The sequence below is a fragment of the Adiantum capillus-veneris genome, chromosome 5 (assembly GCF_014529385.1).
Source record: "Adiantum capillus-veneris isolate H3 chromosome 5, ASM1452938v2, whole genome shotgun sequence".
Classification (NCBI taxonomy): Eukaryota; Viridiplantae; Streptophyta; class Polypodiopsida; order Polypodiales; family Pteridaceae; genus Adiantum; species Adiantum capillus-veneris.
Window position 1 is genome coordinate 73,471,074 of NC_140935.1, and position 12,748 is coordinate 73,483,821.

General features: G+C 42.3%; 1 protein-coding gene across 11 annotated transcripts in view; it reads right to left on the minus strand.

Annotated features, from left to right (window-relative positions):
* LOC147457523 (uncharacterized) overlaps positions 1–12,748 on the minus strand; it is a 57,034-nt gene that overhangs the window by 38,334 nt on the left and 5,952 nt on the right. For 8 of the 11 annotated variants that reach the window (XM_086512385.1, XM_086512382.1, XM_086512380.1 and 5 more), the window contains 5 exons: positions 3,091–3,756; positions 2,763–3,004; positions 2,570–2,676; positions 2,306–2,488; positions 2,136–2,231 (listed from right to left, as the gene is read on the minus strand). In XM_086512385.1, the coding sequence (XP_086368511.1) occupies positions 2,136–2,231; positions 2,306–2,488; positions 2,570–2,676; positions 2,763–3,004; positions 3,091–3,756 (1,294 nt within the window). Of the gene's footprint in view, positions 1–1,496; positions 2,020–2,135; positions 2,232–2,305; positions 2,489–2,569; positions 2,677–2,762; positions 3,005–3,090; positions 3,757–12,748 lie in introns of those variants that run through there. The other 3 variants (XM_086512383.1, XM_086512388.1, XM_086512384.1) reach the window with 2 other exon arrangements.

A 12,748-nucleotide genomic window follows, 5' to 3' on the forward strand; every position in this document is an offset into this window, starting at 1 on the left:
AGGTATGTGCTTATAGATCTATCTCAACACGGGGCCAATGGTAAAGGGGCCCAAAAGGGAGATGGTCTATCAAAGAGCAAGGCTAACCAATGGAGCATAAGACCTTAGGGTTAGCTTCATTGAAGACCTCCAATAAATGTGTGTAAAAGTCCTTTGACCTTAAGTAAGCTAGGGCTGAGCTTGAGGTGGGAACCCGACCCAAGCTCGAGGTGCTTGTCATGCTTGAGGTGTTTTTCATGCTTGAGGTGCTTGATTAAGATGCTTGAGGTGCTTGACTGGCTCCATGCTTGAGGTGCTTGACTTGCTGCATGATTAAAGTACTTGAGGTGCCTTGAGAAGCTTGCCTGAGATGCTTGTGGGAACACCCCCTAGTTCAAGTGCTTTGTCATGCTTGGTGAGTAAGGTGCTTGATCACCTAAAAGTCAAAAGCATTCCTACAAGAGGGGGGGCGAGCCCTTTTCCTAGGGGCTAGAGAGAGAACACCCACTCACACACACAAGGGAAGCCCAACTTGAAGAGGCAGCAAGGACACATGTCAGGCCCCTACCCATGTTACCTTCATGTGTTGCTTGAAGCCTATTGGCTAGGCTTCAAAGGGGTCCAATGATAAATTACATGAATTATCTAATTGTTTTAGCATTTATCAAGTCCTCTCTCTCAAAGGGGAAAGGGGGACACTTGTCCCAAGGCTACCCATGTTGCTTGTAATGGCTCTTGCTTGTGATTGGCTAGGCCTGGAGGGGTCCAATGAGCTTCAGGCATGAGCTACAAGGGGGGGTCGACCCAAGCAAGCTAGGGGGGTGCCTAGGGGGTATACTCACCCACACACACTCACAAGCACTCTCATTGTGTGATATGCAAAGTGCAAGAGCTCCCTCTCCAAGCAAGTAGAGGTTGAGAGCCTACACCAACACTCTTGGCTATGGAGTGCAAATCCAACCAAGAGCCATGCTTCAATGCTTAAGCTTGCCATATCCTTCTTCTTCATTACTATGCTATTATGTATGCTAGCAACAAGAGTATGATAAGTGAGGAACTAATTCTTTCTCCTACGAAATGTTTCTTCTTCCTCTTCCCTACCCTCATTCCCTGCTAGCTCTCTCCACCTTCGAAGGTGTTTGAGGTCTTGGGACTGAGGCTTGGGATAGTTCAAGCTTTCTTCAAGTTTATGTTATGTTTGTGGTGCATGAAGCCTTCCATCTTCATGGCATCACCTAGGTCACAAGGAACACAAAGACTGTATTGTAACAAGTCTCTCTTTATGGGAGAAATCATAATACAAATGCCTATTGGAGGGGGGACCGGCTCCACATAAATCCGGTCCTCAATTGTTGTCATGTTCTCTAAACTCTCTCTCTTGCAAAAGTATTGTCTATGCCAAGTTAACTAATTGCTATGATTATGTTGCTATCTTCAATTATGTCTACCCGCTATGCTCACAAAATCATTTCTTGAAAGTACTCTCATTAAATTCCGCTATTCTCAAATTGAATAGGCAAATTCCATTACATGTAAGTTCCAGTTTAAATAAGAAACTTTAGTGTTGTAAGCAGTAGCTAGTACTAGGTAGATGTGTGTGTGTGTGTGTGCGTGCGCGCGCGCACTGGCGCTCATTAAACAGAAAGCAGCTGCTTTTACGGTTGTAGAGCCTATATGAGAGTTATTAGCGTAGACACTTAAGACATGTAGAAGTTGCTCCTTCCTGCGTGAAGGTTGAAGACTCCACACAAAAAGGACTTGCAAATTCTTGTTGTCCACTGTACTCAAACTCAATCAATAAACAAATATAAGGAGCTATAGTGGTGAGTCACTGCCATCGACTCCCTTGTGCAATAGCATCCTGGTCCACTATCTTCACCGTCTCCCTGCACTCTCTTGCAACTTGCTCCATTCAGCTTGTTCGGTTGTTTTGAAGTGATTCAAGTCTTCCAATAGTCCCAAGGTGGGTACCACACACACACACACACACACACATCACGACTTCCCATCGGCGACAACATGGTCCTCTGATTGCTGTCTCTGTTAATTGGGTAGGAGACCAGTCTCAAGTGATAAATTCATTTCAAAATAGTTCAAACAACCCAATCTGAAATTCCACAAGGAGCATGATAATGCAATAATATAGGCATAAATACCTGGGCTTGCATACTCCTTATGGAATCAGCTAGGAGACGATCACCTGCAATACTTCTTACAACCTTTATCAGTTCTTCTCTTGGCATTCTTCCAACCTACATCCAAAAAACAATTTTTCAATGCACAACAATAAAGATAGCAATCAGTGTATACAGCATATATACCTCACCTTGAACTGAAGGTAATGCTGTTGCAATTCACACATTTGTGCTTCCGAAAGCTTTGCTTTCATGACTAAAAACAGCATTGGAAATGACATCCATGGGGATCGAGGAGCCCTAGAAGAATTTTTGGGCTCCTCACCTTGCTTAGCGAATGACTCTGGCAAAGGGATGCAAGTGGCACAGCTTGTCTGTATGCAAATAAAACCTCAGAAAAGCAGAACAGTCTCCATGTAAAAAAACATGCAGCACTGTGATAGGTGGCTGACAACCTTTGGAGGAGTTTTGCATTCCGCCAATTGGTCAACATGCTGCAACCCTTTTCCATTTGAACTTGATTTTCCAACTAAATGCTTTCCCCTTAATGTTGCGATAATGTCTGACAAAAGGCCCCCCTACAACAAACTTTTAGGCTCTATCTATAGCAAAATGTCTACCGAAACCAGGAAGTGTTAAAAAACCCACCATTCCATGGCGGTGCAAGCTTAAAACTGACAATATACTCCAGAAGAATGTGTGTATTCATGTGCGTAGTCCATACAACGTAACGCCTTGGGTTGCAGATGTCGTCAACACCTGTATCATAGTCCTCACTGGTGGGGTGAAACTGCTCCGAACCTTGTTCGACCTGCTCCATGTTCCCCATTATTACACGGCACAACACCATGTGTTGTTCACCATTTTCGTCAACATCTGAGTATACGGCACTAGTAACCACAAGAGTAATAAGAGTTTAGTTGGCACAGCACTTACAAAACTAACTGATGGAACCATAGTGGTAAGAGCTGCATACCTGACATGGGAATAATCTTCAGGAGCAAGATAAACCCCAACGCCGTACATTGCACCATTCTTCGGAATCCTTGGCTGCCCAAACCCATGAAGGACTATAACCGAAATCCCTGGTTTGGAGGTGCCATGCCAAGCGTACCTCACATTTGAATCACCTCGAGCAGCCCTTGTGATTTCCACCTGTCTTCTGAAAGCAAGTAGTCTTGCCTGTCCAGAAGTACTCCTATGGCAGTCTTTAAAGATACCCTTGATGGTTGCAAATGAGGCAAGCATACCAAGGCCAGTATAAAACTTTTCTTGGACCATCCTAAACTCATGGTCTTCTGTACCCAGTTTGATAATCTTATCACCTAGAAATGCAAAGTCTTGCGAAGTCATGTCAACTGATGATTCTGTATGAGTAAATGCCTCCCCACCAACTGTTAAGCCTGATGTCGATTCTACTGAAGATGTTTCTGTCTCAGGAAAAACAGAGACTTCATCTTTAATCTTTACTGCATCAAACTTACAGCGTTTACAACTTTCAGAGCCTGCCTTCCTGTTTTGGACCCAAGAGCATGCGTGTTGGCTTCCACTACTGTTGGATGAAAAGTTGTCCCCACTTCCACAACTTTCAACCCTCCCGTTGTCCCAATCAGCTTCAGAAATTCTTTTTCTGAAAAAAATCCTTTCATACACTTAGATATTATGACCACAAGATACAACAACATGACAGCTCTACCTCATGCAAGTGCAACAATTATTAGAATTTTTTTAAATATAATCTCCATGGGTCACAATTAAACCATTTCCAGTGGCAATATTTGCCTATGCTTGCTCCACACTCCCTGAATTATGCAGGTTGAGGACCGTTATATAATCATCATTCCTCTCGTTGCTAAGTTTGCCTCAGGACTTGTTTACTTACTCTCTCTCTCTCTCTCTCTCTCTCTCTCTCTCTCTCTCTCTCTCTCTTAGATTCACTATTTTGTAACTGATTGGTCTCATAGGTCATTTTGGCCTTTTGAAGACGTTAATATAACATTTCATTTTCATTTTCTCTCTCTCTCTCTCTCTCTCTCTCTCTCTCTCTCTCTCTCTCTCTCTCTCTCTCTCTCTCTCTCTCTCTCTCTCTCTCTCTCTCTCTCTCTCGTCAGGAGACCCCATGGAGCATGGGAACTATCGCACTATTATGATTGGGCACACACTGGCACGGTTGTATGCATCCATTCTTGAGCAACAGCTGAGTAGATGGGCAGAGAGGGAAGGAATGCATGCAACTGGGCAGGCAGGGTTCAGGAGAGGCTTCTCTACTCTTGACCATATCATGACACTCGGGGCCATCATCGAGGAAGGCAGATCTCATGGGAGACGGATCTATTGTAGCTTTGTGGACTTCCGCAAAGCTTTTGACACAGTACCCAGAGCTAGATTGATGCGCAGATTACAGGAAATGGGAGTACCCACAGAGCTCATTTGGGGGATCATGGCATTGTACAGATCAGTAGTAGGGCATGTACGCACCCCGGAGGGACTTTCTACACCGGTTCACTCCACTATTGGGGTGAAGCAAAGCTGCCCGCTCTCTCCTACTCTTTTCGGTATGTATGTGGAAGAGGTTTCTGACTACATTGACAGCGATGGGGATAAAGGTGCACAGTTGGCAGGGACATGGATTCCACTTTTGTTATATGTTGATGATAGTGTTGATCTCCAAATCCCCAGAGGGAATGCAACGTCAATCGGATGCTTTGCATACATTTGCCCACGAAAGTGGTTTGTCTGTCAACCTTGGTAAAACCAAGGTTATGGTGTTTAATACCACCCCACAGTGGATCAGGAGGTCAGCACCTACATTCACATACGGCCAGGAGACTGTGGAATACACAGACGCTTACACTTACCTTGGAGTGGTTTTTAGCGGACCTGCATTCTCACTCAGAAGAGCAGCAGAGACCAGACTGACTAGAGCCCACCCAGCATTGGGTAGATTGGAGAAGATGTGTTCGCAGGTTCAGTTTCAGGAGCCCCGGACAAAGCTCTGGCTCTTTGACACTTTGGTGGCTTCAGCATTGCTCTATGGAGCTGAGATATGGGGACCTTCATTGGATCACCGCGGGAGGCCGGATCGCACAGACGGATGGGGGAACATGGAGAAACCTCTCGTCTCTATGATCTCGCGGCTCATTAGAGCCAAGGCATCAGTACCACGGGCCATTATCCGAGCAGAGCTAGCAGCCCCCCCACTAGTAGTGGAGGCGCTCACCAGATCAGTCTCCTTCATAAACCGCACATGGGAACTTCCTAGAGACAGATATGCTCGCATAGCACTTGAGTCCTCTCGACAGTTAGCCATACAAGGAGATACAACATGCTGGTATGGGGAGATGACATCATGGTTTCAGGCGCATGGGTTCAGCATAGACAGGCTGCCACCATTCCAGTACTCATTGGATGCACCATCTCTCACTCTTACACAGTCAGAGATCACCAAGCTCATCCGCCAAGACCTGACCCAGCTAGACACCAAGAGGACATGGATACAACCAGCACAGGAATTGGGCACGAAGATGGCTTTCTACAGAGACCACCCTCTCCAGCTTACGGAAGATGGTTTTGTGACGAGACCCAGATACATGGATACCCACTTGTCTCATGGGATACGATGTGCTATTGGCCAGTTACGCACATCTTCTCACCAGCTGCGGATTGAGACTAGGAGATACAGCGGAGTACCAGCAGAGGCGAGGACATGCCCCTTGTGTGACATGGAACCTGAGACAGAGCTGCATTATACATGCCGCTGCCCCGTCTACTACGAGATACGAGGCCGCTTCCATTGCTTGTTCAGAGAGAGTTTTGGACCACTCTCAAGAGTCATGGGATACGAAGATCAGAGATGCCTGGGCTTGTTCTTGCTCGAGCTGCGCAGACACATAGATAGCCTGATGAATGGCGAGGCTAGCCAGTCCCAAAGACGGATCATAGACTTCTTCAGAGCAAACACGGGACAGCCGCAAGAGCCACTCCCACAGCACAGCTCCCCCTCGTCTCACACCAGAGGCACACTGATCGACCGAGCGATTGAACTGGGGAAATCCGGGCGCCCAAGACTCCGGAGGACTACACAGCATCGACAGAGGCTACGTCAGAAGATTCGGAGCACGCTGGCCAGGCATGCACGACGCCCAATCACACTACTAACCATGGAGGAAATTGATGAGATTCGCCAACGACCGATGCTAGATCTCTTGTGATTCAGCTATCCCAACAAGCCGCCCATTTTTGCTTAGTTTTTGCTTAGTTTTTGCTTAGTTTTTTGCTTTGTTCACATCGACCAATCTAGGATCCCATAGTATATATCTTTGTTTTGTACTGTTGTTATGTTATTTTGTTACTCTGACTTTGTATCAGATCCACCACCTTGTAACTTTCTGGTCTCATCGGTCACTATGGCCTTTTGAAGACGTTAATATAACATTTCATTTCATCTCTCTCTCTCTCTCTCTCTCTCTCTCTCTCTCTCTCTCTCTCTCTCTCTCTCTTGGTGTTTAGTGGACCGAGGTCCACACTGAGAGTGGCAAGCAGACACTAGATTGACTCGTGCCTATGCAGCCCTAGGCGGTTTAGAGAGAATTTGTTCGCAGGTTCAGTTCCAGGAACCTCGAACAAAGCTCAGGCTCTTTGACACTTTGGTCGCTTCAGTTATGCCCTACGGGGTTCAGGTTTGGGGACCATCTGTTGACAATGCTGGATGGAGTAATATGGAGAGGCCCTTGGTATCTATGATTTCAAGGTTGATTAGAGCCAAGGCCTCAGTTCCACATGACATCATACGAGCAGAGTTGGCTGCCTCACCTACGGAGATTGAGGCAATTACCACATCAGTATCATTTGTACACAGCTTATGGGACACCACCAGGGACAGATATGCTAGGCTTGCTCTTGAGTCATCCAGACAGCTGGCATTACAGGGAGATACATCATGTTGGTATGCACAGATGAGCTCATGGTTTCAAAGGCATGGTTTCAGCATGGACAGGCTGCCCCCTTTCCAGTATTCTCTTGATGCACCATCTTTGGCTCTTACACGGATGGAGATTACTAGACTCATTCGGCATGATCTTATCCAGCTTGATACCAAGAGGACATGGATAGAGCCATCACGGGAGTTGGGTACGAAGAGGGCTTTCTATAGAGAGCATCTTCTCCAACTCACGACAGACGGATTTGTCACACGGCCCAACTACATGGACACACATCTATCTCATGGGTTACGATGTGCCATAGGCCAGATACGCACATCTTCACACCAGCTTGGGATCGAGACAGGTAGATTCAGAGGCATACCATCAGACAATAGGATATGTCAGTTATGCCATGCAGAGCCAGAGACAGAGCTTCACTACATATGTCACTGCACAGTCTACTATGAGATACGGGGACGCTTTCACTGCTTCTTCAGAGATGGTTTTGACTCGTTAGATAGAGTCATGAGATATCAGGATTAGAGATGTCTCGGATTATTTCTACTTGAGATACAGAGACATAGAGACTCTCTATTGAGAGGGCATCGACAGAGACAGTCCCAGAGACGCATCTCACATTTCTTCAGTCCGAGTACCACAGAGGCAGAGGGGCCACCACCACCACCACCACCATAGAGCTCGATTCCCACCCATACAAACACCAGTGGTACTCTCATTGATCGAGCTATAGAGTTGGGGAGATCAAGACATGTGTAAAATAAGTTGACGCAACTTACTTGGCTTAAAACAAGTACTCAACTTTAAGCAAAAAAGAATAAACATCTTAAAAACTTAATCCTAGAAATCAAACTTCACGCAACAACTTCTAACGGAACACATTCTTAAGTCCTCAGGTAAGCTAATACGAAAATCGAAAAATGAATACTACTACAAACCTACGAAGAGCAAAGAACCAAACTTGACAATATGTGATCTCAACTTCGTTGCCTGTCCAAACAGGAAGAATAAGATTATCACCTTTATCATGCATAGCTTGGACAACAGCTATGACATCCCTACTCACGTCGCCAGTGCCCAAGAGTAGGTGCAGGTTTATATAGAGGTCATTCATGCTTAGAACGTACTCTACAAAACCAACGAGCTGAGTTTCTATCACCCTCCGAAGGTGATGGGCATACTCAGCCATGATAAAGGTTAACATTTATCAAGCTATAGTAAAAGTACTAGAAGCGCTAAAGATCAAAAGAACAACATAAGGTGTTATTAAGTCAAACAATAAGTGGGCTTTTTAGCTCCCCACTTCTATTGAATTTACTACTGATTATCTTGAACATTCCAAAGGAAAAAACATTAAAAATAAACTTACTACAATACAAAAATGAACGAACGTTTTTCATGATTCTTTTGAATGAGTATCCTTTTTCAACTAGTAAAGAAATAAGATGGCAAGATTGAACAACAAAAGCAGATTTACTGGAACAAAGACGAGAAAATATAAATAGTTGAGAGCAAATGACACCGTACTTAGCTAAAACAGAAATGTTCGAAGAAATGTGAGGCATACGGATGATATTTAGATTTGCATATTCTAGTTCAAGGCGCTTATCATAGATATCTACTTCTAATCCCAAGGGAGTCTGAAAAATCTTAAGGTCTAAAAAGGCACAACAATCACTATTTGTGGTACAGTTGAGTTCACAAAACTCCTTGGAATAAATTCCTCCGCCTGCAGAACTCAAATTCAAGTACATAAAATCTTGAAAAGAAGGAACGTCAGGAACAAAAAGATCATCTACAAAGCGTCTTACATTGCATAACTTGTGCAAAAATATTGGGCAAGTGTCAGCAAGGACAAGACACTCCATAAAATCAAACTCATAAGTAAAAAGATAGAAATTAACAAGAAAAACAGCACAATTGGTGGCCATAGGGATACCAATTGTTTGCTTGAAAAGAGAGTCGCCGATGGTTATATATAAATTGTCCAAAAGAAAATCTAACCAAGATATGATGTCAATGTCATCTACAATCCTAGTGAATCTCTTTCTTCCTTTGTCTACATCTACATTCTTACTTTTCAACCATAAGAAGTCAAAGTTCAAAGCTGACTTTTCTACTAGCAATGCCTTGTACCTATCCTTCTCAAGCTTGTACGCAAAAACTTTTAAAATAAGAGACTTGACTCTAAATTTAAGGTCCTTCAAATTTAGCTTCGTGTATAGCGTAGTAAAGTCAAAAGTTTGGAGACAAAAAGGAGAAGATTTCTCCTTAAGGCTTCTTGAAGAGTTCAAAAACTTTAAAACACGAATCACACCTACTCAATTATTTAAAATCCAACTTGAATCGGTAGGTACGTTTGCTTCCTTTAGCATATTTTTCCACAATTCATTTACGCTAGGTAAAATAGCTTTGAAACAATAACTAAGCCATTTGGAAACCTCGGTCAAAGAGGTGTTACAAGACGCAACTATAAATCTAGGCTTTATAGGGTTCTTGTGGAACTTCCAAACGGTATATAAAAAAGGTAATTTAGGCTGGCACTTGAAACCAAAAGACTTACAAAAGTCTTTGATGTTTCAAGATAACCTCTTGAATTGAAAGATCACAATCATTGTAAGTCTGAGAGTTTACTTCATCTAACAAAGATTCTAAATAGAACTTTTTGCACGTAACAACAAAGTTATTAGAACACTTATCTACATAAGAGATTACAAAATCACGATGAAATTTCCTAAGAGCATCACGATCACAAGAAGATAAGCTATCCCTTCCTGAAGAAACGTTCCGAGAGCAAGATGCTAATTTCAAAGAAGCTTTCTTGAGGACTACAGACTTCCAATGGGTAAAAATACCTTGAACTCCTAAAGACTTCTCAAACTTTACTACGAAACTAGAAATTCCTTTTTCTATGGCTTTGAGAAGGCAAGGGAGCCTATATTTAGTACCTCTTGACAAAAGGTCTTTCAAGGAATCCGAAGGAAGGATAGAACAATCGGCAGTAACTACATGACCCAAAGCTCCATTTACGTAAGAAGAAAAGGCAGTATTACTACAAGGACAATCAACACTTGAGATTGCTAGCCTTTCTTGCTTTTTTAGATTACGTCCTATATCACTATAGTTGAAAGCTTTTTGTCCTAAAGTTTTCACATATTTAAAAGCTACAACGGGATGGTTCCATACCTTTCTCACACAAGGAGGGAGAGCATCCAAAGCTTCTTTAGATCTCAAAATAGAGCTTAATCCAATCTTGTTTAAGTCAAGGGAGGTAAAGATAGTTATCAACAAATCTTTATTTCCAACCAAGGGATTTTTCAGACTAGGCCACTTGAACTTCAGAAATTTGCCTAACAGTACTCGAAGTTGAGTGCTACGAGACTCTCTTAGCTCCAAATCTTCATAAGAGTAGTTCTCAAGGCTATACAAGAGCTTAAATAGGATCTTTATATTATACCTTTCAAATAATTTATAAGAAAAAGAACCCAATTCCATGGCTCTAGATAGGTAAATCAATCTACGTTTGAAATCTCTATAAGCAAAAATTCTATGGTTAGAAGGGTCTTAACTCTCAATTCTAGAGATTGAAGCCCTAGGGAGACTTTGTACTCTACTAGAAATAGTGTTGTGCAAGACAACTCGATTGATTTCAGGGATAGAAGGTGGATCTGAACAAGAACCTTTAGGAATCCAAGTTCTTTTAAACTGACTTGAAGGAGAACTAACTCGGGTTTGGGATGCCTTCGCCAAAGCATAGGTTTCTTATGGTAAATTGTCTTATTTTTACATAAAGAAGACTTCCTTCCAACTTGAAACCTTTAGGGAAAAAAGTATGCAAAGTTCTCATCCAAAACAACTCTCGAGGCCACACTGATTTATAGAACTATTTAGAGTTTCTAAAATTACTCTCTATGTGCTCAATGAGAAAACAACGGAAAGACTCAAAGCCATGTTTTGCTATTGCCGCATACAAATGTTTCACACTTTCACGTAAGATGCTCTTATTTTGAACTTTTCTCGCTTCTCTTACGTGTTCCTGAAAACGGACAAAAGCTGTTGGAAAGGTTTGGCCAACATACATCATAGAACTGTCGTGAATACTATAAATAACATAAATAACTTGAGAGGTATGAACCGGACTTAGAGGACGATCTACTACAAGATATACCTTCATAAGTTCAGAATAGTTTGAACTCACAAATTATAAGAGGGAATAAAGCACTCATAAAACTATAAAAGCAAGGGACACACGAAAAGAAAAGAAAAACAAAAACAAACAAACTAACTAACTAAATCACTTTGTTTGCTACGAAACAAAACTAGATAAAACAAAACATTATTAACTTAAAAATGTTTTTAGAAAAGGCATGTGTAAAATAAGTTGACGCAACTTACTTGGCTTAAAACAAGTACTCAACTTTAAGCACAAAAAAAGGATAAGACATCTTAAAAACTTAATCCTAGAAATCAAACTTCACACAACTTATAACGGAACACATTCTTAAGTCCTCAGGTAAGCTAAATATGAAATCGAAAAATGAATACTACTACAAACCTACGAAGAGCAAAGAACCAAACTTGACAATATGTGATCTCAACTTCACTGCTTGACGATCTACTACAAGATGTTTTTTCCTTTAACGCCTCAAACGATTGAGGGCTGTTATGAAAGAACTTGTGTAATGAGTACTAACTAAGACATTCTTGAAAGAAGCCCAACGAATAGGACCATCACCAAAAACATGCAAATTCTTCAAATTAGACTTAGCTAAAAACTTAAATCTTTCTTGATACAGATTATGGCTACTTCTAGCTATTGAAAAGAAAGAAAGGTCGAAAAGACGTACCTGAGAGTCATCAACATTGCTGGTTGAAGCTGAAGAAGAAGTAAAAGTGTTTTTCATTTTTGTAGTAAGGTCAGTGTTTCAGATCAACGCCCGCCTCAAGGCTAAAGATCCTAAGGCTAGATTGGTGCTAACCACATCCCTCATTTGTATAGCAGGGCTACTGCCAAGCAGTGAGGTCCTTAAATAAGGCTGCTTGCTACACTCAAAAGATCATCGACTTCAAAAAGAGAGTCCCAAAAATTAAATAAAAATCATCGCAAAAAAACCAACAACTAAGGTTAGCAGTTGCCACGTCTTCGTGATAGACAAACTCTTTTTATGTGACATTCAAAACATCTTCCTTTCTTTGCATACTCGGTGCGTTCTTCAAGACTTAACCAACCCCCTACTACTTAGGGGTTTCTTGAGTTTTAGCATGTCCTGTATTATCATTATAAGAGTTAGGTACTCTAGGAAAGAGGAAGATTGAGAAGGAGAAGAATTACCATTGTTCTTACCATTGGTCTTACCATTCTGTTGGTACTGAGGGGTACTTGACTTGCTCTCCTTCGGCTTACCCTTGTTGTGCTTCATTTCTTGTGCTAGAGTGATTATGACGGCGTCATTGTAGTCCGTAGGGTTGAAGACTTGTACATCGAACTTGATGTACTCATCCAACCCGAAAAGGAAAGCCTCCTTGCGATCCTTGTCCGATTTACACAATTGAACACCAATCTGCAAAATACGGTTAGAAAAAGACATAACAAGAGTGTCATTTTGCTTAAGGCTGTGTTGATCTTCTTTTAATCGATCTAGGTTCTGTGGTGGCATAAAACTAGCCTTGAGCTTGTCTTGGAAGTCGCCCCAA